The sequence below is a fragment of the Trifolium pratense genome, linkage group LG2, assembly GCF_020283565.1.
Source record: "Trifolium pratense cultivar HEN17-A07 linkage group LG2, ARS_RC_1.1, whole genome shotgun sequence".
In the NCBI taxonomy this organism is placed as follows: domain Eukaryota; kingdom Viridiplantae; phylum Streptophyta; class Magnoliopsida; order Fabales; family Fabaceae; genus Trifolium; species Trifolium pratense.
The window spans coordinates 36772982-36796997 of NC_060060.1; the positions used below are offsets into that span (position 1 = coordinate 36772982).

The 24016-nt window shown below is 31.5% G+C and overlaps 6 protein-coding genes across 6 annotated transcripts; 1 reads left to right on the top strand and 5 right to left on the bottom strand.

Moving 5' to 3' along the window:
- Positions 1–878: 878 nt before the first annotated feature.
- Positions 879–2289, bottom strand: LOC123909672 (xyloglucan endotransglucosylase/hydrolase protein 22-like). Its single transcript, XM_045960545.1, has 3 exons — positions 1926–2289; positions 1619–1812; positions 879–1497 (listed from the first exon to the last, which is right to left on the bottom strand). Exons 1-3 carry the CDS (start codon positions 2208–2210, stop codon positions 1098–1100), a joined length of 879 nt encoding a protein of 292 aa, XP_045816501.1. The 5' UTR covers positions 2211–2289; the 3' UTR covers positions 879–1097.
- A 4223-nt stretch (positions 2290–6512) lies between these two features.
- On the bottom strand, positions 6513–7874 carry LOC123908180 (probable xyloglucan endotransglucosylase/hydrolase protein 23). Its single transcript, XM_045958729.1, has 3 exons — positions 7519–7874; positions 7220–7413; positions 6513–7005 (listed from the first exon to the last, which is right to left on the bottom strand). The coding sequence occupies exons 1-3, from the start codon at positions 7801–7803 to the stop codon at positions 6657–6659; spliced, it is 828 nt and encodes a 275-aa protein (XP_045814685.1). The 5' UTR covers positions 7804–7874; the 3' UTR covers positions 6513–6656.
- A 1786-nt stretch (positions 7875–9660) lies between these two features.
- On the bottom strand, positions 9661–11037 carry LOC123908181 (probable xyloglucan endotransglucosylase/hydrolase protein 23). The gene is made up of 3 exons (XM_045958730.1): positions 10676–11037; positions 10368–10561; positions 9661–10171 (listed from the first exon to the last, which is right to left on the bottom strand). Exons 1-3 carry the CDS (start codon positions 10955–10957, stop codon positions 9823–9825), a joined length of 825 nt encoding a protein of 274 aa, XP_045814686.1. The 5' UTR covers positions 10958–11037; the 3' UTR covers positions 9661–9822.
- Positions 11038–13095: 2058 nt separating this feature from the next.
- LOC123908978 (probable xyloglucan endotransglucosylase/hydrolase protein 23) lies at positions 13096–14559 on the bottom strand. The gene is made up of 3 exons (XM_045959736.1): positions 14127–14559; positions 13828–14021; positions 13096–13600 (listed from the first exon to the last, which is right to left on the bottom strand). Exons 1-3 carry the CDS (start codon positions 14397–14399, stop codon positions 13252–13254), a joined length of 816 nt encoding a protein of 271 aa, XP_045815692.1. The 5' UTR covers positions 14400–14559; the 3' UTR covers positions 13096–13251.
- Positions 14560–16498: 1939 nt separating this feature from the next.
- LOC123908885 (probable xyloglucan endotransglucosylase/hydrolase protein 23) lies at positions 16499–17924 on the bottom strand. Its single transcript, XM_045959613.1, has 3 exons — positions 17593–17924; positions 17172–17365; positions 16499–17041 (listed from the first exon to the last, which is right to left on the bottom strand). Exons 1-3 carry the CDS (start codon positions 17860–17862, stop codon positions 16651–16653), a joined length of 855 nt encoding a protein of 284 aa, XP_045815569.1. The 5' UTR covers positions 17863–17924; the 3' UTR covers positions 16499–16650.
- A 1543-nt stretch (positions 17925–19467) lies between these two features.
- Positions 19468–21366, top strand: LOC123908884 (probable xyloglucan endotransglucosylase/hydrolase protein 23). The gene is made up of 3 exons (XM_045959612.1): positions 19468–19981; positions 20070–20263; positions 20820–21366. The coding sequence occupies exons 1-3, from the start codon at positions 19688–19690 to the stop codon at positions 21214–21216; spliced, it is 885 nt and encodes a 294-aa protein (XP_045815568.1). The 5' UTR covers positions 19468–19687; the 3' UTR covers positions 21217–21366.
- Positions 21367–24016: the final 2650 nt, after the last annotated feature.

Genomic DNA, 24016 nt, shown 5'->3' on the forward strand with positions numbered 1-24016 from the left:
AACTGCCGTGAAAACCGCCGCAGCGCCCATCAGAATCAGGATTACCAATTGGAGGTTGGCCATCGGTATTATCCAATCTGTTTCTGCCTCAATCGATCAACAAGCAAATCATATTCTGTTCTATAATAACAGAGTGTGCACCTAGATTGATGGAAGGGTTTGAGAATGGCATGAGTGTTGGAAAAGAAGAACATGTTTGAGAAGATGCAGGAGTGTTAGTTTAAGATATTGTTACTTTCAATTTTATTTTTAATTTGTTCAAATAAAAAACATTATAAATTATGAGTAGATTTGTGTTTTTTTTTTTAAAACTATTAATTCAAATAAAATTTGTTTTTAATTTGTAAATGATTATTTACTTGATGGGGGACTCATATGCAATAAATAAAAGTTTGTTAAAAAAAAGGACTTACCATAGACTTGCGCTGATGTAAGAATTAAAATGAATTCTATTGGTTAAAAAAAATGACTGCACCAAAACAGTCCAAAAAGGGAATGTACCATAGAATCTCCCTTGAATTTTCCTATTTTTAACCAAATATTGAATGGTTTTTAAATATGATTGTGAATTAACTTTAGCTTGTGTTTTATTATCACACATGTTAGCATGATTCTTTAAATATTACTAGTTAGTATCTAAGTGAGTAAGTTTAAGTTGTTAATATATCGTTTCAGAGAATTTAAATTTGATTATTGAGAGAAATAATTCTTAATTAGATTATACTTAACTTTCGATCAAACTTCAGATTACTGGATCCTTTTTACGAATAATGGAGGCTTAACACAACAAGAAATATTTTATAAACTAAATAAGCTTATATTGATAAATAAAAAACCAAAGCTTGCTTGCGCAATGGTGTGAAAATTGAACATGAAAATAATGGAATAACTGTTATATCATATCATATTATCTATAGTTACATTACAAAGGTGATCTAGCTAGGACTACACGTGATATTTTACATGCTAAATAAATAAAATAGAAGTACAAACAAACAAATATAAGCATAAATTAAAAGAATGAAGATATATACTACATAGGAAAATGACAAATGAGGCAATAGAGAGATTTCTATAGTATATATATATATATAGAACTAGTGAGTGCATTCAAGTGGAAGGCCTTGTGGAAATCTCTTCTTATCAGAGCAGTAATTATAAATCATATAATTCTTCTGCACCCACCTCAGCCTCTGCTGACCAGTTGAATCAAGCTCTTGTGATAGCCATGATGCAGAGGAAGTAGAGGATTTTGATGATGATTTGCATGAGGATTTTCCACTATTCCATATACAAGCATTATTGGCATTGAAATTTCTATAAGAAGCAGTGAATGGAGCTTTTGACCAATCTGTCTTTACAAGTCCACCTCTTGTTGCCCAATCATCAGCATTCCAAAGACTTGAGTATATCCTCATTGCTTGATTCTTAGGAAATGGAACTCCAATTGATTCCAAATTCTTAAATTCTCTTATTGGTGTTCCATCAACAGAAAATCTGAAATTAATTTAATTCAACACATCAATAAATTAGTAACTTGCACTGAACTCTTATGTCAAATTATAAATAGCAAATTTTTAGTAGAAATTGGATGAATATTGAGTGGTTAAGTGCTTACACAATTCTTTGTGGATTCCATAGAATTGAGTATGTGTGGAAATTTGCAGTTGGATCAAACCATAGATGAAATTGTTGCTCCCTGTTGCCTTTTCCTTGGCTAAACACATTGGTGTGAAGAATGTAAGGATCACCACTCAAATTTCCCAAGAATTCAAAGTCAATTTCATCCCATGCTCCACCTTTTGATGATAGCTGAATTCACAAAAAAATCTCATCAGTAAAAAAAAGCATGTATAAGCTGGTGAAAATATATTTGATCATATATGAAAATAGTTATAAAGTATGAATATTTCACGTATACTTACATAATAAGCAGTGACAGTGCCAGCAGAGTTTCCTGGAACAAGCTTAAGTTGCATATCAATCTTGCCAAATAAGTATTCATTTTTGGATTGAAAACCTGAGCCTGAGGCTTTGTCAAGTGACAAAGTGAGAAGATTAGCATTGTTAAGTATTTTAGCACGACCATCACCCCACGTAATCTGAAAATCTTGGTTGAAATTACTAGCAACAAATGCTACATTAATGCAAAGTAGAGTAATAAGAAGCACTAGTAAATTGTTACAACAAGTGGTACTAGTAGAAGCCATCAATAAAAGTGTTATGTCAAGAGGTGAATGTTGTCAATTAAAGGAAATAAATAAATTATTAAGTGGTAATGTTGGATGTGTTGTGAAAGATTGAAGAGTTGGTATATATATATATAGTAAGAAATGATCGATGTGTGAATTTTTGAATCAAGTGGTAGCAGCAAAGGAAAAGGATAGGAAGGTCACTTTGTTAATTTTTTGAGCTATAAGCTGTAGATAGTTGTATTGTACTATATTGAATTGAATTGTAGAAAGCTGTCAAAAGCTCAAATGAGAGCTAAACCAACAAACTTTGTCGTATATTCAATTAATGAATCAATGAATAAATAAAAAGGGTAGTACATTACTGGTGAAGGGTATGTAATGTAATGTAATGTTATGTTACAATTGGATGAGCACGCGGTTTTTTATTGGATTTTAGGAGTTTGCATGACACGGTCACTTTCATCAGGTAAATAAAGTATATGATATATATGATGAATAAATATGAATATGAATATGAATAAAGTATATGATATATGTATGATGAATGAATATGATGAATATCTTAGTGTAGTGGATAAGGTCACGGTCACCGTTGCCACAATTGACCTTATCTTCCTGGCAAGAGGCAGAAGCTAGCTGTAATTATTTACCTTTTTTTTCACTTGTTATTGTTAGAGTATATCCAAATGCTGCTGGATGGATACTAAGTTCTGCTCCTAGAATCTCTTTCAAAACATAACTTGACACATAGTTTATAGAATTTCCAACTTAATTTGCTGTTATTTAAATTCATGGATTTGTCTCTTTAAGGGTGCGTTTGATTTGCTAAAAAACAGGGGACTGGACAGGACAACTTTTGTTGTACTCTGTTTGATTTGAAATTTGTTATGGGACTGGACAAATTAGATAGCAAGGGACAGGACAAAAACAAGATTTTTTGTCCCTCACTAAACCACGGGACAACTTTTTGTCCACAGTACAAATATAAAAAATACGAAAATACCCATTTTATTTTCGAATATAAAAATATTATCGTCCTATATCTTTCCGGTACAGGTTTGTCCTGTCCTGTATTATCTTGTTCTGTCCTGTACTGTTCTGTCCAGTCCTTGCTGTTTTACGAATCAAACGCACCCTAAAAGTCTTAAAATAACATTAATGGATATTTTATCTCAATTATACTACCACTATCTTTTATAAAACTCGTTTAATCAAATTTTAAGACTTAATTATAGTAGCTTAATTTTTTTTGACTAAACTTAAGAGTATTGAAATGAGTTTTTTTAGGACATTTTTATAAATATAAAATGCATTGTAAAAAGATATAGATATCAAAAGGTAAATGATTGTTTAGAAATTTCAGTTTTAATAATTCTTTCACTAATTGAATACAAATGATTAAAATTTATATTAAACTTTTTCTATCTAAAAAATTTTTAGGATCATGTTAACTAGTGCCTCTATGACACTAAGGAATTTAAAAAGATAAATTTTGCATAGGAAATAACATTGTTCATATTTTAAATATATTGACCACATAAATTGAAAGATTATACTATATTTGATATTCTTAACTAGTGTCCCAGAAGTACTAGTTATCATTGGAGACATGTCCTCAAACAATGAGTGCTCACTTTCACAATAAGAAAAATTAAATCTATCTAATGAGGAGTATCAAACACACTCAAGTTATGTACCTCACATAAACATGACAATAAAACTCATACTCGTGTCTACCTGCCCAAATCCAATCCGCTTTGACGGGGTAAACCTGAATTGATTGAATTTGGGTTCGGGTTTGGGTTTTCTCCATTTCAAAAAACGGGGTTAGGGCGGATAATGGGGACATTGATATCCACCTCAAACCCGTCCCTAAACTTGCACCGCTTGTATTACAATTATATTTTATCTTTTTTAAATTAAAAATCTTTAAACAAGATTCATCTGTTAAGGCTGTTACTTCTTAATTATTGAGTTTTAGCAAAATTCATGTGATAGTTATCGTTGTTAGTGCTGGAATAATTGTATTGGTCTTGGTTGGAGTTTAGTATTATTAACTGATAAAGAAGGAAACCACGTGTTCCACTTCCCTTTTTCTGCACAGTATTATGCAGCAAACTCGAGCCAAGATCAATATAATTATTCTAGCAATAGCAACAATAGCTATCACAAGAACATTGCTAGAACTCGAATAAGAAGTAATACTCTCAACACTAAATGTCGCATCTGCACTTATAATGCTAATAAAATTGTTTATTTTTATGATCTCGAATTCATTCAAAATAGCCTTAGATTGTGAGGTAGACTTTCAAGTTAACATTACTTTAAGTCATTTATAGCTTTTGGATAAATGTAGTTTATGTGCTAGTGAGAATTTTGGTCATCTTTGTAAATGACTTCACGGAATCATAATTCATATTAAAAAATTACTTTCATGATTTTTGGTTTATTATCTTAGTGCTCTTTATCACAGCCAAACAATTCAATCACAATCAAACAAAAAAAAATTAACAAGGCAGAACATAGTGTCGCGTTACTTTCAACTGTGTTTTCCTTATTTTCTTTTCCTTTGCACGTTGCTTTTCTTCTTTTCTTTCTCCATCCATTTTGGTGAAAAACCAAAAATTACTGTACAATCTTATTCTACAAGCTTTGACCAATGGTATCAAAATTTGAATATAAAAAAAAATGCTATCAAAATTTAAATTTCAAAAATCCCTCCGTAATCCTTCTCCTCTCTCTCTATCTCCCCCCCCCTCCATTTTATAATTGCTTAAAATTATCAAAAGATGTACATCTAATTAATCCATTCATTTTTTTTTTAAGGATCAAGTAGTCAATGTCAAAACTTATATTGTAAGCTCGTGGATTAAAGAGATTTACATCAAATTGTAACAAAAAAAAAAAGAAGAGATGTATATCAAATTAATTCATTTTAAAATAATTTAATTTGTTTAATTTATTTAAAAAATCGAGTTTTAGAACGTTCAAGTTATCACAATTTGTCTTCTAAGTTCATAGATTAAAAATAATAGATTAAAAAAGAAAAGAATAAATACGGAACAAAATAGACTCATGAAACAAATAATAGAAATAAAATGGGCTTCGCATCTGAACGCAACAACACATCCATCAAATAAAAATAAATAAAACTTAATCAACAAAGAGATGAGATGAAATAACAACACAATGAAAGGGTTTTACCTCCTCTGAAGAACTAAGCAAGTGTCTCTTCCTCTCTTATTATTGTGTCAAGTTATTTTTAGAAGATTAATTTATTTATTTACTTTTCTGTATTATCATTTAAATGCATGGCATGTCAATTTTCCTAGAAGGAAAATACAACAACAACAACAACAACAACAACAACAACAACAACAACAACAACAATAATAATAATAATAATAATAATAATAATAATAAGGAAACTCTACTGATCGTTAGTTGGTTCAATGGTGATTGACGTTGGACGTGGTAGGGATGACCACGGTTCAATCCCCACAACTACGATCGGAAGGAGACTAAAACACTTGATAACATAATTTACCTTGAACTAGATAGGCAGTCTAGTGGGTCGGATACTGGTGGTAAAAACATGAATAAAATAAAATAAGGAAAGTCGATGATATACAAGTGAAACAAATCTTTCACCATAAAGATATTTTTGGTTTCAGATTGGTCCCTTAAAGAAAAAAAAGTCCAAATAAGTCCCTTAAAGAAAAAAAAGTCCAAATAGGTCCCTTAAAGACATCTCCGTTAATCAGTTTGGTCCCTAAAAAGATGTCTGAATAGGACCAAACTGATTAATGAATATGTTTTAAGGGACCTATTCAGACCTTTTTTTTCTTTAAGGGACCTATTCAGACATTTTTTTCTTTAAGGGACCAATGTGAAACCAAAAATGTCTTTAAGGGACCATTTTAATAATTAAGCCAACAATTAATAAGTCTCGGTGCTTAATCAAATAAGATGCGATGTGAATTGATTAAATGGTGAAAAGAAACCTATGTACATCTAGAGTTGTTTATGTTTGGTTCCATGTGTTGAGCCTCTAGAATTGATTATGGAGGTTTAAAATTGATTTTGACATGTTTGATTGCTCTCGAATAGAATTGATCAAAAAGTCATTGTAACTTGAAGCTATGATTTGTAGCTTTTGAGTCTAAACATGATTTTTTCATTGAAATATATTGTTCAACTCACTTTTATATAAATGTATCCAAAGATAAACCACTTTAAATTTAACTACCTTTAACTAAACTCAATTTTACAAAATCAATTTTTTTCACCATAAAACCAAACAGGTTGGAGGAAAAGAAATCTGAATATTTAATGCATTGTATTGTATCAAAGAATAATGAATTAACATGAAGGACATTACAAGTAAAAATCAATTGAATAGGCCTAAGAAAGAAGAAAAAGAAAAACTCTACATGTATATTGTTGCAATAGAGAGATTAATTAAGATGCAGTGCACTCTGTTGGAAGGCCCTGAGAAAATCTTTTGGAGTCATTGCAATAATTGTAAATCATGTAATTCTTTTGCACCCAACTCAATCTCTGTTGACTTGTTGAATCCAATTGTTGGGAGTACCATGCATTAGATGAAGAAGCATCTGCATTGAAATTCCTATATGAAGCAGTGAATGGAGCATTTGTCCAATCAGTCTTTACAATACCACCTCTTGTTGCCCAATCATCAGCATTCCATAGACTTGAGTATATCCTCATTGGCTGATTCTTTGGAAATGCAACTCCTTTTGATTCCATGTTCTTGAATTCTCTTATTGGTGTTCCATCCACTGAGAAACTGCATTTAAATTAACACAGGCTCATCAATAATCAATTCATTGTGTGAAATATAAACATTTTGAAGGAATTTTAAATTTATCAAACACTAAGCCTTAAGATTAAAAATGTGGTTAGTGTCTGACACGTGTTAGTGTACAACATCATGTGTCGATTCTATATCTCATATCGTGTCTGGTGTTTGTGTATGTATTGTAATTGTAAAAAGTGCTTACATAATGCGCTGAGGATTCCATAGAATGGAATAGGTGTGGAAATCAGCAGTTGGATCAAACCAAAGATAGAATTGTTGCTCTCTGTTGCCTTTTCCTTGACTAAACACATTGGTGTGTAAAATGTATGGTTCTCCACTAACATTCCCCAAGAATTCAAAATCAATCTCGTCCCAATTTGATCCTTTTGATGACAACTGCATACCATAGTAAAAATAATTAACACATGATCATGAATTTGAAAGTGCAAAGAAGAATTAGCATTATGACAGTAAGTTTTACTCCTATTTATTTGTACTTACATAGTAAGCAGTGACAGTGCCTGCAGAGTTTCCTGGTACAAGCTTAAGCTGCATATCAATGTTGCGGAATAGATATTCGTTCTTGGATTGGAATCCAGAACCAGAGGCTTTATCAAGGGAAAGAGTGAGAAGTTGGCCATTGTCGAGTATTTTGGCACGACCATCTCCCCAAGTAATATCAAAATTCTGGTAGAAATTTCCTGCTGCATATGTTGTAATCATGAAAGAAGAACTAAATACCAGTATAGATAATAAGAGGATTGAACAATTATGAGTGAATGGCATAGTTAATATTTGAAGGTGTATGTATGTATGTATATCTTGGTAGAGATGTGATGAAATGTTGAAGGGATGGATGATTGTGGAAGAGAAGTGGTAGTGGTATATATAGTTATGAATTTGTGGAAGGATGGAAAGAAGGAACAGAGGAAAGTGCACTTGGTGGAATGTGGGTGGACAGCTGTAATTTGACCATGCATGCCATAAAGAATGTCACTCGTTTCTACTTTCTGTCCGCCAACCCAAATCCAAATATCTAAGACTCAAATTACTACACAGTATCTAGCTAGCTAGTATTGGTTTAGGAGACGCGTATTCACATATTATAAGAGTTGGTTCCAATCCAATGTGTATGTATGTGGGTCTCAAATCTTAATATAAGATACTATTAATTTGTCCTGGATAGGCGCACGTGAGTCTCACCCAACATACCAACACCGCCATTAGATAGATATCCAGATTTTTGAGGATAGGAGACTTAGTTAATCCAGCAAGGCAAATGTTACTACATGGTTAATATATAATTTTACAGTTAATTCTTAGCTACTTCGAGTTTAGTTGAATAACTAACTGTACTCAATTAAATTTTAAGTATAGAAATATCATCTTTATGGTAAATTTTTAGACTCTCTTAAACAAATTTTTTAGGTTTCAACAACCTTTTGTTTCGTACGATATTTGGTGCTATTATTTATGATAAAAAAGTTGTATTCTAATCTGTTAAGAGATTAAAATTTTAATTTTCGTTTAATCTCTTATCTCATAAAAATGTCAAAATTGTTAGGTCAAATACTGTGATTGAGATTCGAATTCCAACTTCTCTACTTGTGTGTGTGAATTTTCAATGTCTATTTGTCATTTTGTCTATGAACCAAAATAATAGTCAAACTAACAATTTTGATCAAGTCCAATTTCTTTTGCTCAAAACCCCCTTTTCCTAACAATGACTCCTAATTCCATAAGGTTTATTTGATTTGTAAAAAGCAAATATTAGACAAAATATTACAAGATAAAACATCACAACTTTTTTTCTAAGGTATTGAACAATTTATGTCTCTTTGAATACTAAAAATCATGTCTATTTTTTCTTCTATATGCCAGCTGCAGAAACTGTACTTTCATAACTATTTGAACACTCAACCAGGATCTTGTGAGTTTGGAAGCCTTCAAAGCAACATTTCTTCACTCATAAAGGATCCTATACTCATTTGGAGTCATATGTAATTTGCGCTTTAAACAGTTTATTTTTTGAGTTTTCATGATTTTGTTGTTAAAATTTGTTTTGGAAGGTACAATCCGAACTGATTTCAAAACCTACATTCTTAAGTAGTCGGAACTTACATTCCAAACCGGACAGATTTTCTGATTTGTAGTGGTCATACATGTGGGCCAATGATATTCATTTTTGAAGCCCAAGTATTTATTAATATTTAAATTTAAATCAGTTTAAATTTGTTGGATTGTTTGGTTAGCAAAAGTATGCGTGAACCAATTTGTCCTGCAGCAGAATAAAATAAATATGTCATTCAATTGTTTCGATAGTTTATGATCGAACAAAATTGAGGGTAAAGTGGTGGTATATGATGAAATTCTTTGTTATTTTTATAATTCAAACCATAAAACGTTAATCTATTCCATCATTTCTCATTCCATCAATCCAAACATAATTTAAAAGGTCACTGAATTATGTAACTATGGTCGAGATAGATTGGTCAAAATTGTCATTTTAAGCAAAAATTCAAAAGTGAATGAATTTTGTCTAAATTTTAAACCAAATACGCTAAATTCTTAGAACATTTTTACTTATATTTTAGGACGAAGTGTCTACATAATCAATTTAGCAAATTATATTAAGCTTAGAGGAAAAGAAATCTGAATATTTATTGTATTGTGTAGTATCAAAGAATAAATGAATCAGAAAACAAAAAAAATTACAAGTAAAGCCAATTGAATAGGCCTAAGAAAGAAGAAAAAGAATAAATCTACTACAAGTATATAGTTTCAATAGGAATATAGAAAGATTAATTAAGATGCAATGCACTCTGTTGGAAGGCCTTGAGGAAATCTTTTGGTGTCATTGCAATAATTGTAAATCATGTAATTCTTTTGCACCCAACTCAATCTTTGTTGACTTGTTGAATCCAACTGTTGAGAGTACCATGCATTGGATGAAGAAGCATCTGCATTAAAGTTTCTATATGATGCTGTGAATGGAGCATTTGTCCAATCTGTCTTTACAATACCACCTCTTGTTGCCCAATCATCAGCATTCCATAGACTTGAGTATATCCTCATTGGCTGATTCTTTGGAAATGCAACTCCTTTTGATTCCATGTTCTTGAATTCTCTTATTGGTGTTCCATCCACTGAGAAACTGCATTTAAATTAACACAGGCTCATCAATAATCAATTCATTGTGTGAAATATAAACATTTTGAAGGAATTTTAAATTTATCAAACACTAAGCCAGATTAAAAATGTGGTGTACAACATCATGTGTCAATTCTATATCTCATATCGTGTCTGGTGTTTGTGTATGTATTGTAATTGTAATTGTAAAAAGTGCTTACATAATGCGCTGAGGATTCCATAGAATGGAATATGTGTGGAAATCAGCAGTTGGATCAAACCAAAGATAGAATTGTTGCTCTCTGTTGCCTTTTCCTTGACTAAACACATTGGTGTGTAGAATGTATGGCTCTCCACTCACATTCCCTAAAAATTCAAAATCAATCTCGTCCCAATTTGATCCTTTTGATGACAACTGCATGCCATAGAAAAAACAATTAACACATGATCATGAATTTGAAAGTTGAATATTATTGTAGCAGTAGCATTAAGACAGTAATTACATTAAATTGTGTTGATGAGTACTTACATAGTATGCAGTGACGGTGCCTGCAGAATTTCCTGGTACAAGTTTGAGTTGCATATCAATGTTGCCGAATAGATATTCGTTCTTGGATTGGAATCCAGACCCAGAGGCTTTGTCAAGGGAAAGAGTGAGAAGTTGGCCATTGTCTAGTATCTTGGCACGACCATCGCCCCATGTAATATCAAAATTCTGGTTGAAATTTCCTGCCGCATATGTTGAGATGATAAAAGAAGAACCAAAGACCAATAGAGAAAAGAGGATTGAACAATTATGAGTAAATGCCATGGTTAATATTTGAAGGTGTATGTATGTATGTATATTTTGCTAGTATGAAGAAATATTGGAGGGATAGATGATTGTGGGAGAGAAGTGGGAGTTGTATGTATTTATAGTTATGAATGAATTAATGTGTTGAAGGATGGAAGGAACAGAGGAAAGTGCAGTCACTCGGATACAGCTGTAGTTAGTTATATTTGGCCTAAGGTGTCGTTAATGACTGAATATAGTGACCATAAAACATGTCTGAAATAAAATATAATAAAATATTTGCAAGTGGTTGTCTCTTGCTGCCAACCCAATATCTCAGACTCAATGTAGTGTGTATGTACTAGCCAGTAGTAGTGGTTTGGTTGTGTCTTAAGTAAGATACGCGCATTCGCATATTTTAATGCTATTTGAAACTTCAGAGTTGGTTCCAATGTTTGTGTGTGAGGTCTCAAAATTTCGATACATTTATTTGCTGGGTAGGCACGTCTTACCCAATACAGCACCGCCATCAGGCCGCTCATGGTCACAGGATACGACTAAATCCGCAAAGTTGTACTATTTTGTTCACTCAATTTTTGGTTAATATTATATTTAGGACAAAATCATTGAATCATGTTAACTAGGCTTGACTTTCGGTTGGTTTCGAACGGGTTTGGGCTGAAATTTACTAAACTGGTAAAAATTGCAACTATTGAATTTGGATCCAATTTGGATGGATTACATCTTCGGTTTGTTTGGGCCATACAGGTGGCGCCGAGGTAGAACGGGTCGGTTAATACGAGTTAGATTGAAACGTTGAGCCCATTTGAATTGACTTGTTTTTGAGCTTATGCAAAATAACTTATGCAAATAGATAAGTTTTTAAGTTAATCCAGAAATTTTAGTAAAAAAGAAAGAAGTTAATTCATAAGTTTTCACTAAACTATTTTATTAGATGTTTTTTCATAAACTATTTTTAAAACTTATTTATTTTTATAAGTTATTTTGCACTAACTCAAAAATAAGTCAACTCAAACGGACCCTTGTTATACCCAAAAAAAAAAGTCCTTGTTTACCTCTAAAATTTCATTATCCAAAAATTCATAATTTTAAAATAGTTCAATATTTCATACATAATGCAACAAATGATAGAAGAACTAAATGAAAAGATAAAGAAGGTGAGATTCAATTACTTTGTTTCAAATCTATAGATCTAAAGACAATAATACTTCAAGTAGAAGAGAAATATAAATTAAAATAGATCTAGATTATATATTAGAATATCTTTCACACCCCATTCATTCCTTATAAGTTTGTAAAATATAACATTTCTCTCATATATCAAAGATGAATAAAAACAACAAAGCAAAGAGTATACAAAGAAAGAGGGAGAGAAGGAAAAAAATTAATTTGCTCTTTGTATTGTTCGGTTGGTTCCTTCCTAAAATCCGCACTACTCTTTCCAATTCTTCTTTGCTTTTTCTCCAAAACTCTCCCCCTCATTTCCCTTTCAAACTCGCAAATAGAGTCTTATGATACTAGTTAAAAAACATAAAAGTTTTTGTATGTCAAAAATAAATAATAAATATCACATGAAACTCGTACACAAGCACGTTTAAATAAAAGATTCGGGCTCATCTCCAGAATATCACAACTATTCATTCTAACAATTTTAACATTTGCGGTTAAAGTGTAACCAAGAGATAACCGGATATTTTGTTTTTTCACAACACTTTTCAAACTTTTAAATAATTGAATGATTTTTTTCTAAACTACCCATTCATAATTTGTGGTATTTACTCGTCAACTAATGAGAACAAGCCATATGTATGTGAAATAAAAATTGATTACAAGTTAGCTGTGGGTACTACATGCAAATCTATTTATGTGACTTGTACTCATTGATTAATAGATAAATAACCCAAATTATGAGGGGTGTGGAGTAAATCTCAAACCTAATTGAATACATAATTTTCAACAGAAAACTTCTATATTTTTCCTTAACCGGTGTCTAGGAAAGACATTCCTTACAATTTTCCATTTTAAATGAACATGCCATCCTTTAGTTTTACACGTTTCTGCCTTGTGCCTTAAGTTACAATAATGGACATTTGTTATACGCACCTTTAAACAAATATTGAATCGACCAATTTAACAGATTATATGAAGCTTGGAAGAAAATAAAACTGAATCTTTATTTATTGTATTGTATCAAAGAATAAATGAATTAACATGAAGCACATTACAAGTAAAACCAATAGAATAGGCCTATGAAAGAAGAAAAAGAAAACATCTACATGTATATTGTTTCGATAGGAATAAAGAAAGATTAATTAAGATGCAGTGCATTCTGTTGGAAGGCCCTGCGGAAATCTTTTGGAGTCATTGCAATAATTGTAAATCATGTAATTCTTTTGCACCCAACTCAATCTCTGTTGACTTGTTGAATCCAACTGTTGAGAGTACCATGCATTGGATGAAGAAGCATCTGCATTAAAGTTTCTATATGATGCTGTGAATGGAGCATTTGTCCAATCAGTCTTGACAATACCACCTCTTGTTGCCCAATCATCAGCATTCCATAGACTTGAGTATATCCTCATTGGCTGATTCTTTGGAAATGCAACTCCTTTTGATTCCATGTTCTTGAATTCTCTTATAGGTGTTCCATCCACTGAGAAACTGCATTCAATAAAATCACAAGCTCATCAATATTCAATTTAGTGTGAAATAGATACATTTTGAAGGAATTCTAAATCTACCAGAACACTTAGACTTAAGATTAAAGATGTGTTTGGTGTCTGATACGTGTTGGTGTCTAACAACATCATGTGTCGATAAGTTAATGTCTGAGTATCGTTTCTGGTGTTTGTGTATGTATCGTAATTGTAATTGTAAAAAGTACTTACATAATGCGCTGAGGATTCCATAGAATGGAATAGGTGTGGAAATCAGCAGTTGGATCAAACCAAAGATAGAATTGTTGCTCTCTATTTCCTTTTCCTTGACTAAACACATTGGTGTGTAGAATGTATGGTTCTCCGCTTACATTCCCCAAGAATTCAAAATCAATCTCGTCCCAATTTGATCCTTTTGATGACAACTGCATACCATAGAGAAACTAATTAACACATGATCATGAATTTGAAAGTTGAATATTATTATAGCATTAGCATTAAGAGTATAATTAAGTGTTAGTAGTACTTACATAGTAAGCAGTGACGGTGCCCGCAGAGTTTCCCGGTACAAGCTTAAGCTGCATATCAATGTTGCCGAATAGATATTCGTTCTTGGATTGGAATCCAGAACCAGAGGCTTTGTCAAGGGAAAGAGTAAGAAGTTGGCCATTGTCGACTATTTTGGCACGACCATCACCCCAAGTAATATCAAAGTTCTGGTAGAAGTTACCTGCTGCATATGCTGTCATGAAAGATGCAAATACATATAGGACAGTGATTGTTGAAGAATGAATAAATGCCATATTGAGTAAATTTGAATTGTATGTTGGTAATAGTTGTTAGTGGCTATGAAATATGTTGAAGGGATGATTATGGCAGAGAAGTGAGGAGTGATATTTATATAGGCCTAAATGTATGTGTGTAAGGACCAAGGAAGGAACAGAGGAAAGTGGTGCACTCATACAGCTGTAGTTTATTTGGCCTCAGCTGTCTTAAATAAAATATTTGCAACTTTGCAAGTGGGGTTTACTCGTTTCTTGCAGGTTGGCCAACATCTTAGACTCAAGAAAAAGTAGTACATACTATTAATGGTTTGGTTTGGTTTGCCTGATTTTGGATACGCGCATTTGCATATTTTAGTTATGACTATTGAGTTGGGTTAGTTTTAATGATGTAATAATGTGGGTCACACATATCAATAGGGTAGGCAAGTCCCAGCCAATATAGCAACACCGCCATCAGACCGGTGATGCTCAGGATAGGACTAAATCCAACAAGAAAACGTTACTTGTTAGATACTCCTTTGGAATTAGGCAAGTGCTGACATTTAACATGGACCACTTCAATATGTGGATTAATGTGGATAACGTGTCAAAAATTCATAACATAGCTCTTATATTTTTTACTGTGGTAATCTAATTGATGAACGTTTAATATTAGATAAATATTTATTTCCTGCTATTTTAAACAAATTTGTATAACTTAAATTATTTTTTCTAATATAAAAATTGTAAAGACCATTTATCTTTATATGTAAGAGATAATATTTATCACCATTGATATTTTAAACATTTTATCAATAACATTTCGGTTGGTCTAGTGGTGTTAATTTGAGATCTTGGAGTATGCTCCTCTTAAGGTTTTAAGTTCGATTTTATCTGGTGTTAATCTCAGTGGACTAGTCCATATAAAATAAAAATATGGTGGCTTTAAACAGCGTCCCAACAAGTGGACGGTAAAATTGATCCTCTCGAATTAGTTCATCCTTAGACTGGATACCGAGTTGTCAACAACAGAAAAAGCCTTGAAATTAAGATATTATATTTATATTCAAATGATGAAAACACAATGGAGATATTAGTAACTAACATTGCTTATTAAAAAAATATTAGTCTCCCACATCTTCTACATACTGTATCTTCTTCTACTTTTACGTGGAGGAATGGACTCATCTCACCGTCCTTTTGATTAGATTACATAAATGATTTTTGAGTTTTCTTCACATCATAATTTTTAAAAACCATTTTTGTCTAAATTTGTTTATAAATTTGTTCATTCCAAAAGTTTCTATTTTGTTTTTAGTCTTAATGATCAATTTATATTCGTTTTATTGTCAATGTTAATTATGACTATTTTATGTTCAAAATATATATATATTACGTTAGACATATCTATAAGTTCATATAATGTTAAACAAATGTATCAACAATGAATTAATTCAAGTAGTAAATTAGAAATTCGGATTTTTTAAATGAGATGACTAAAATATGGTGACACCTACTCTACTCTTTGATAATTTGGGAGTATTTGTCCAATAACTAATGAGAACTAGGTTTGCATGTGGTGCCCGCAACTATTTTGTAACCAACTTTTATTACACATACATATTGCTTATTTTAAGTTAATTAGAAAAAACCCTAAAACATTTATTTAGGTAAATCAAGGGTCTAAAATTGCATTAAATCTATTTTTAAGTTATCTTACTAGTATTATTTTACTCCCTCCGTCCCAAAAAGAATGACTCAGTTGACCGAAACACGCATGCCAATGCATAACTTTGGCGACTAATATCTTTAATTGTATAATAGTAAAAATTATAAAAAATTGATATTTTGAAAATACTCATCGAGACGAATCTAACAACATTTTATATGTTAATATTTATTTTTATTTATTAGTAGAAAAATATGGTCAAAACAATATATATGAATAGTGTATATATTCAAAATGGGTCATTCTTTTTGGGACGGAGGGAGTAGTTAATTTGACAAAACAATTACTGCTTTGTTATTGTTCTTGTAGCTTAGTTTTTACAACTTTGAAAACTTTTGCTAGTTTTACTATGTGACTATTAATTTATTGTCATGGTCTTTGAAAAAGCAGAATGAAAATTAGGAAATAATTAACCATGTGAATTGTTTCCTTTATTATGATCACTTATACAATGAAATATGAATCAAAGAATATCACTATGAAAGTTACAAACGTATAGGAAATACAATTCACAAAGGATTATGGAAAACTGAATTCTCAAATCCACAAAAACAAGTTCTCCTAAGACATCCTACATTCTTGAGGTAGACCCTGAGGAAATCTTTTGATATCAGTGCAGTAATTATAGATCATATAATTCTTTTGCACCCACTTGAGCCTCTCATAACTTGTAGAATCCAACTCCTCAGAAAACCAAGCATTCTTATTAGATTGTGTTGAACTACAAGATGATATTCCAGAAGACACAGTGCATGCATTAGCATTGAAGTTTCTATATGAAGCAGTGAAAGGAGCATTTGACCAATCTGTTTTGACAAGTCCTCCTCTTGTAGCCCAATCATCAGCATTCCAAAGACTGGAATAGATTCTCATTGGTTGATTCTTGGGAAATGGAATACCCTTTGATTCCATGTTCTTGAATTCCCTGATTGGAGTTCCATCCACAGAAAAACTGAAAAACAGAGAAATTTAATAGACTATTTAGTTGCTTGCAACACAAGTAATGAAAAAAAAATCAATTTTTTAGTTTATTTATTTTAAGAATTAATTAAATAAAAGAAATTAATTAAGTTGGTACTTACACAATCCGTTGTGGGTTCCAAAGGATGGAATAGGTGTGAAAATCTGCAGTTGGGTCAAACCAAAGGTAGAATTGTTGCTCTCTGTTACCTTTTCCTTGGCTAAACACATTGGTGTGAAGAATGTAAGGATCACCACTCAAATTTCCCAAGAATTCAAAGTCAATTTCATCCCATGCACCCCCTTTTGATGATAGCTGAATTGAGCATAAAAAATTTCAATCAGTAAAAAAACTTCTATAAGCTGGTAGAAATTAATTGGAAGCTTCTATACGCAAAAGTTTAACAACGCAACTTGTTGTCCGGCTACATTTTGTTCGTGTGACTATTCTATATTTATTGTGTTTGGATTTCAAATATGACCTTATATTATGAAAGTAATAATAATAATAAAGTAAAGAATGAATATATTGGATGTGCTTACATAATAGGCGGTGACAGTGCCAGCAGAGTTACCAGGAACAAGTTTAAGTTGCATGTCAATTTTACCAAAAAGGTATTCATTTTTGGATTGAAAGCCAGAGCCAGAGGCTTTATCAAGAGATAGAGTAAGAAGTTGGGCATTGTTGAGTATTTTAGCACGACCATCCCCCCATGTTATATCAAAATCTTGATTAAAATTGGCAGCATATGCAATTGTAACCGTAGAAATTAGAAGGACTAGTAGTAGGATAGTAACTTTTGAACAAGTCATTGAATTGAATAGATTTTATGTTGTAGTGATGATATAGTAATTGCCTAATTGGATGTGATATTGAAAATAAGATTGAATGTAAAGTATTTATAGTGCATGAAGAGAGGAAAGTGATGAGAAGGTTGAAAAAAGTTAGTGAGGAATGAGGAGTGGGTAAAGAGAAGACAAGACAAGACAATGTTTGGTTTGGTGGTATGGGTGGATGCCCCCCCGTAGCAAAGCATATCATTACACGCGGTTGTGCATGAAATGCTATATATCTACAGCCAGCCACACAATTAATGTGTAAAACGTTCACCGCCTTTGATCAAATCTTACCTTCTTCTTCCAAAGTTCAATTACATGAACCAATAGTTAGTCGATCAGGTTGTGATTGACGTTAAATTTAGTAGGAATAATCATTGTTCAATTCTGCGCAATTATAATCGGAAGTGGCTGAAATTATTTAATGTCAGATTGAACCTTCGAATTAGATTAGGTTGTCCAGTAAACCAACCGAATATCGATAATGAAATAAAAAATCAAATTACATGGATTTATTATCATATTTAGGCTAATAATTAGTGTGATAATTTTTTATTTTTTACGAGTTTATTTTTTTACATGGTTGTTTTTTAAATCTATTAATAACAACCATGTAAAAAAATAAACTCTTAATTATTTTTATGACACATCTTAAATTTTCTTGTAAGAAAACCTTTTCTCCAATTCTAATCAGTGGTTGGTGACACGATCTAGAATCATTTGAGGAAAAAAATAGAATAAGGATAACTAGAGTTAGGAGTACAGATGGCAATGTAAAGTAATGGCGGTTTAGAAATTTGACAGTGAAATGAGGTTGCTTGTACCATGCGGCATCACAAAAATTCACACGCGTTGATGTAGTTGAAGCCTGAACTGAAGGTATCAACTATCAATACCATCTTGACCAATATATATTTAGAACTTAGTGCAACGGTAATCAAGTAATTTAGCTCAAGTGGTTAACGAACTTTACCAAAAAGAATGGATTTCGGAATAATTCGGGTTCGATTTCTGGATGGAACAATTTTTTGGCCAGACTTTATTTACCTCGAAACCGAACTCTGAACTACTAGACCTCTTAGTGTAACTATAGTCGGTGAAATTTCGTGCGGTTTACATAATCGTCAACATTATGAAATCACAGGATATAACCAGTCAAGTGTTTTCTTTGTTACTATTCCTCCAAGTCCCACGATATAAGAAGCTAGAAGTTAATATTAATTAGTAGTACATATTTCTAGAATGTACACGGTTGTAATAAAAGGATATCATGAAACAAACTAATTCCCTTCCCTCTTTGCCGCTGACTTGGAAAGCCAACAAAGTGCTGTACACACTACTAGAAGAAGCTACTTTAATTAAACTGGAGTTTAACAATTCATTTTTGTTAATCAATTGAGCTCAATCATGTTATGTTGTGTATTCAAACTAAATTAATCATATTTTCAAACTTAATTAATAACTATAAAATGCACAAGTTGTAGCACTTTGGATGAATCCTACTAATCAACAGCACAAACACTAGTTCGGTTTGGTAGAATAAACCTATATTAGTGGCTACACTAAGAACCACCACGTAATGTACCACTTAATCAAAATTCTTAAACTATGATTAACACCATGCAATTCATACCGATTGATTGCTCTCCACCTGTCAAATCCCACTTCATCACACCAACCAACTTAATAACATTCTCATAAACCACAAACCTTATAACTTACTATAAATTAGACCTCACAAATTTGCTGTTTCATCACTTCTTACACATAATCACAAATTTACACACTGTCCAATATTCTAATGGCATATTTGTTTTGTGTTCCTTATGCTAATTATGCAATGCTTGTTGTAACATTTTTAATAACTACTACATCTTTCATGGTAGCTTTAGCTGGAAACTTAGATCAAAATGTTGGTATCACTTGGGGAGATGGAAGAGGTAAGATTTTGAACAATGGTCAGCTTCTTACTCTGTCTCTAGACAGAGTCTCTGGCTCTGGTTTTCAATCCAACAATCAATATCTTTATGGTAAGATTGACATGCAAATCAAACTTGTTCCTGGAAATTCAGCTGGCACAGTCACCGCTTATTATGTGAGTTTAATTTAATTAATCCTTATTAACATGTTTAATGCTAGTTATGGAGATAGTTTCATCCTAATTATTGTATCATGCATTGCAGTTACGTTCAGAAGGGTCATCTTGGGATGAGATAGATTTTGAGTTCTTGGGAAATTTGAGTGGTGATCCTTATATAGTTCATACCAATGTGTACACACAAGGCAAAGGTGACAGAGAGCAACAGTTTTATCTTTGGTTTGACCCAACTACAGATTTTCACACATATTCCTTTCTCTGGAATCCTGCACATGTTGTGTAAGTTTCTAAATGCTTCAATTTAATTCTTTTATTTATTTTGCTAGAGTAATTTTTTAAAAAATCCCCTAGCTCAGCACAAATGTCGAAATTGTTAGTTCGAACTTAGAATTCGAACCCTGATGACTCAATTTTATGCACGTGAGTTTATAATGATTTTTGTCATTTAGTCTATATCTACCAAAAAAGATTAATTTTAAGAAAATTTATTTACAAAAAAATTTGGGCCAAATTCCAATTTTTTAAGAGATTGAGGGACCAATCTACAAAGTTTGAAAATATGTTAGGACCCTGTCCATTTTTTCAAAATACCTCTGTAAGTAGTTGATACTCGAAAGACACCCTATCTTTATAATGTCCGCTAGTTTAAGTAGCGGAAGGATAAAAATGGAAACGTGTAAGACCATAAAAATAAAAACGTGTAGGACGTGCGAGAACTAGAAAGGGCGGCAAAAGAAAATCGCAACACATAAATTCTTATTTTCAAAATTTATTATACAAACAAAATAATTTTGATTAACTGAACTAATTACATGGATTTTTTGTTACTTTCCAGATTCTATATTGATGGGAGACCAATTAGGGAATTCAAGAACTTAGAGAGTGAAGGTGTTCCCTATCCAAAGAATCAGCCAATGAAATTATATTCAAGTCTATGGAATGCTGATGATTGGGCTACAAGAGGTGGACTTGTGAAAACAGATTGGACTCAAGCTCCATTTACTGCTTCATTTAGAAACTTCAAAGCCCATGGTTGTGTTTGGTCTAATGGAGTTTCTTCTTGCAACTCCAACTCTTCTTCTAATAATGCTTGGTTATCTCAACAGCTAGATTCTACAAATCAGAAGAGATTAAAATGGGTGCAGAAGAATTATATGATTTATAATTATTGCAATGATCTTAAGCGATTCCCTCAAGGTCTTCCTTTGGAATGCACCGTCAGCACCAAATAATTGAATAAACCTAAAAAAAAATAAAAATTGTGAATGTCTCAATCTTTTTATAATTTGCCATCATTCTTTGAGCTATGTTAGTAGTCTTTTTTGTAACTCGTTATTGTAAATAAATTTTATGTATGTAATATAAATAATATTTCAATTTCACGGGTGTGATTTTTCCAACTCCTACTCTTTCTTTGGCTCTGTTTGGTAAAATAAAGCTATAAGCTAGCTTATAGCTGATAAGCTAGCTAATAGCTGAAAAGCTAACTTATAGCTGATAACTGAAAAGTGTTTGGTAAAATTAGCTTTTTAAATGATTGATAAATATAAAAAGACATAAAAGGACATTTATATGTAGTGGGTAGTTTTTGTTTTAGTGGGTAGTTTTTTATTTTATAAAAAATAATAAAATTAAATTAAAGGTTAAAAATGGAAAAAACTGTAAAAAGCTATAAGCTATAAGCTCAAACGTTACTTGAAACAGCATCTCAAAAAAAGTTATAAGTTCGTGAGAAAAGCTTTTTACCAAACACTTTTATTTTTTTCAAACAAGCTTATAAGCTAGTCCAATAAGCTATAAGCTAGCTTATTGGACTTACCAAACACACCTTTTGGGTCTGTTTGGTAAAAATAAGCTATAAGCTAACTTATAGCTGATAGCTGAAAAGCTAGCTTATTGAAATTAAAGTGTTTGGTAAAATTAGCTTTTAAAGTAGTTATTAAATATAAAATTACATAATTGATAGTGGGTAGTTTATTTTTTAGAGTGGGTAGTTATTAAATTAATGGGTAAAAATGGAATAAAGTGTAAAAAGCTATAAGCTATAAGCTCAAATGCTACTTGAAATAGCATCTGAAAAAAAGCTATAAGCTAGTACAAAAAGTTTGTTACCAAACACCTATAATTTTTTGAAACAAGCTTATAAGCTCATATAATAAGCTATAAGCTAGCTTATTTGTGTTACCAAACACACCCTTTATCTCACATATAAACAATACTAATATTTTTAACTTGATGTTCATAAATTTCTCAAAAAAAAACTTTATGTTCAATAAAAAAAAAAAATTTAACTTTATTCATGCAAAGTTTTCACCAATTTGGTGATAATCAGTAAATAAAAAAATAATAATTTATCTATGGGGTGCAAACAGTAAGTTAATGTAGTCTATGGAGACGTAAGCAGTAAGTCAGCAACGAATTTACACAAGCCCATCGCATGTCCCTATAGTAAAACTAAAACTCAAACCAGATATGGTACTCCGGGTTGGGTTTAGTAAAATAATCACCCGTTGTAACATTGGGCCGGGTTGGGTAAATCCACTAATTTCCGGGTTGGATTGGGTTTGGTTGTGCGTTACCCAAATTATTTTTCTATTTTTTTTATTAAATATCTAAATATTGAATCATCATATTTTCTCATAAAAAATAACTCAATCAATGTATCTTCTTAAAAAATAGGGTAACTTTTTTTCACTATAAAAAGTAATCACTCATTTTTTGTGTGTAAATCTACTAATTTACGGGCTGGATAGCGTGTTATCCAAATGATTTTTTTGCTTTTTTTAATATCAAATGACTAAACCATGAATCACTATATTTGTTTATGAAAATTATTCAATTTTTTAAAATTTTAAAAAAATAATGCAAAAAGTTATCATAATTGTTTATAAAAATTATTCAATCTTTTTTATTTTCGTAAAAAATAGTATAACTCATTTTCAATATAAAAATATTTAATAATCAAATGAAAAAATCTTTAGTATTTTCATAAAAAAATTTCAAGAAACATAGCACTAGTGGGTTAGTGGGTTTTTTGGGCTGGGTTCGGTTTTACCCGAAACCCGATTTTTTTAATGGGTTTTTCATTTTTGAAATCCATATCCACCCACTTGCCCGACCCAACCTTCTTTTTTGGGTTGAATTGGGTGGGTTTGACTGGATCGACCGGATTTGCCCAACCCATGTACACCCCTACCTAGATAAAAAGATTATTTAAAAAAAATAAAAATTGGAGGCCTAGTTCTGTAGAGCTGTTTGGATCTCCCTGACTCCAACTTTGAACATAATGTTGTTTGGTTTTTTGTAGGGATCTCAACTTGTTAGAGATTAAACGGATGTATTTTTTTCACTTCCTTTTCTCACTATTTAAAATGTTTCTTATTCACAAAGTTCTAGTTTAATTGACAAAAAAATTCGAAATTGTTGGATTAGATGTTATGATTGGGATTTGAACTCCGACTTCTTTACTTGTGTGTGTGAGTATGAGTTTATAATAACTTTGTCATTTCATCTATCTAAAAAAAAATACTTCTTATCTACATTTTTATTCTTAATTTTGGGGAATATTCTTTCTTAGTCTCATTTCCACGGATTCTTATTGTTTTAGTAGGGATCAATCAACATTAAAAAAATATCAAATTTTTATTATTTTCGATCAAACTAATAGTAAAAAATTAAAAGTTAATCATAAAATAAAAAAAAATTAAGACACTATTGTTAGTCTTGTTGTTGTGACAACAATAAAATCACATATAAAACAAAATTTACACGTATTATTTGAAAATATAAATAAATATAATATATAAAATACTTTTTTTTTAACCAAACAAACTTAATTCATATCATTAACTAATAAATGTTTAATACATAAGGGAATAATCTCAAATCTATGGAAACTAGCTCAAACATTGGCCGCCCTAACAAGAGTATGAGCAACCAAATTTGCTTGTTTCCTAACAAACTTAATCTCGAAGTTTACATAAGAAGATGACATAAGAAGAATAATGTCATTAACAATTAAACTAAATTCCG

Bases quoted from the DNA above. Each gene is read 5' to 3' on its own strand.
- LOC123909672 (XM_045960545.1), bottom strand. From the start codon at position 2,210: ATGGCTTCTACTAGTACCACTTGTTGTAACAATTTACTAGTGCTTCTT. The intron at 1,813-1,925 runs GTAAGTATACGT...TTGTGAATTCAG, and splicing joins GCACTGTCACTGCTTATTAT to CTATCATCAAAAGGTGGAGC. The intron at 1,498-1,618 runs GTAAGCACTTAA...AATTAATTTCAG, and splicing joins TGGAATCCACAAAGAATTGT to ATTTTCTGTTGATGGAACAC.
- LOC123908180 (XM_045958729.1), bottom strand. From the start codon at position 7,803: ATGCCATTCACTCATAATTGTTCAATCCTCTTATTATCTATACTGGTA. The intron at 7,414-7,518 runs GTAAGTACAAAT...TATGGTATGCAG, and splicing joins GCACTGTCACTGCTTACTAT to TTGTCATCAAAAGGATCAAA. The intron at 7,006-7,219 runs GTAAGCACTTTT...ATTTAAATGCAG, and splicing joins TGGAATCCTCAGCGCATTAT to TTTCTCAGTGGATGGAACAC.
- LOC123908181 (XM_045958730.1), bottom strand. From the start codon at position 10,957: ATGGCATTTACTCATAATTGTTCAATCCTCTTTTCTCTATTGGTCTTT. The intron at 10,562-10,675 runs GTAAGTACTCAT...TATGGCATGCAG, and splicing joins GCACCGTCACTGCATACTAT to TTGTCATCAAAAGGATCAAA. The intron at 10,172-10,367 runs GTAAGCACTTTT...ATTTAAATGCAG, and splicing joins TGGAATCCTCAGCGCATTAT to TTTCTCAGTGGATGGAACAC.
- LOC123908978 (XM_045959736.1), bottom strand. From the start codon at position 14,399: ATGGCATTTATTCATTCTTCAACAATCACTGTCCTATATGTATTTGCA. The intron at 14,022-14,126 runs GTAAGTACTACT...TATGGTATGCAG, and splicing joins GCACCGTCACTGCTTACTAT to TTGTCATCAAAAGGATCAAA. The intron at 13,601-13,827 runs GTAAGTACTTTT...TATTGAATGCAG, and splicing joins TGGAATCCTCAGCGCATTAT to TTTCTCAGTGGATGGAACAC.
- LOC123908885 (XM_045959613.1), bottom strand. From the start codon at position 17,862: ATGACTTGTTCAAAAGTTACTATCCTACTACTAGTCCTTCTAATTTCT. The intron at 17,366-17,592 runs GTAAGCACATCC...TGCTCAATTCAG, and splicing joins GCACTGTCACCGCCTATTAT to CTATCATCAAAAGGGGGTGC. The intron at 17,042-17,171 runs GTAAGTACCAAC...TCTGTTTTTCAG, and splicing joins TGGAACCCACAACGGATTGT to TTTTTCTGTGGATGGAACTC.
- LOC123908884 (XM_045959612.1), top strand. From the start codon at position 19,688: ATGGCATATTTGTTTTGTGTTCCTTATGCTAATTATGCAATGCTTGTT. The intron at 19,982-20,069 runs GTGAGTTTAATT...CATGCATTGCAG, and splicing joins GCACAGTCACCGCTTATTAT to TTACGTTCAGAAGGGTCATC. The intron at 20,264-20,819 runs GTAAGTTTCTAA...GTTACTTTCCAG, and splicing joins TGGAATCCTGCACATGTTGT to ATTCTATATTGATGGGAGAC.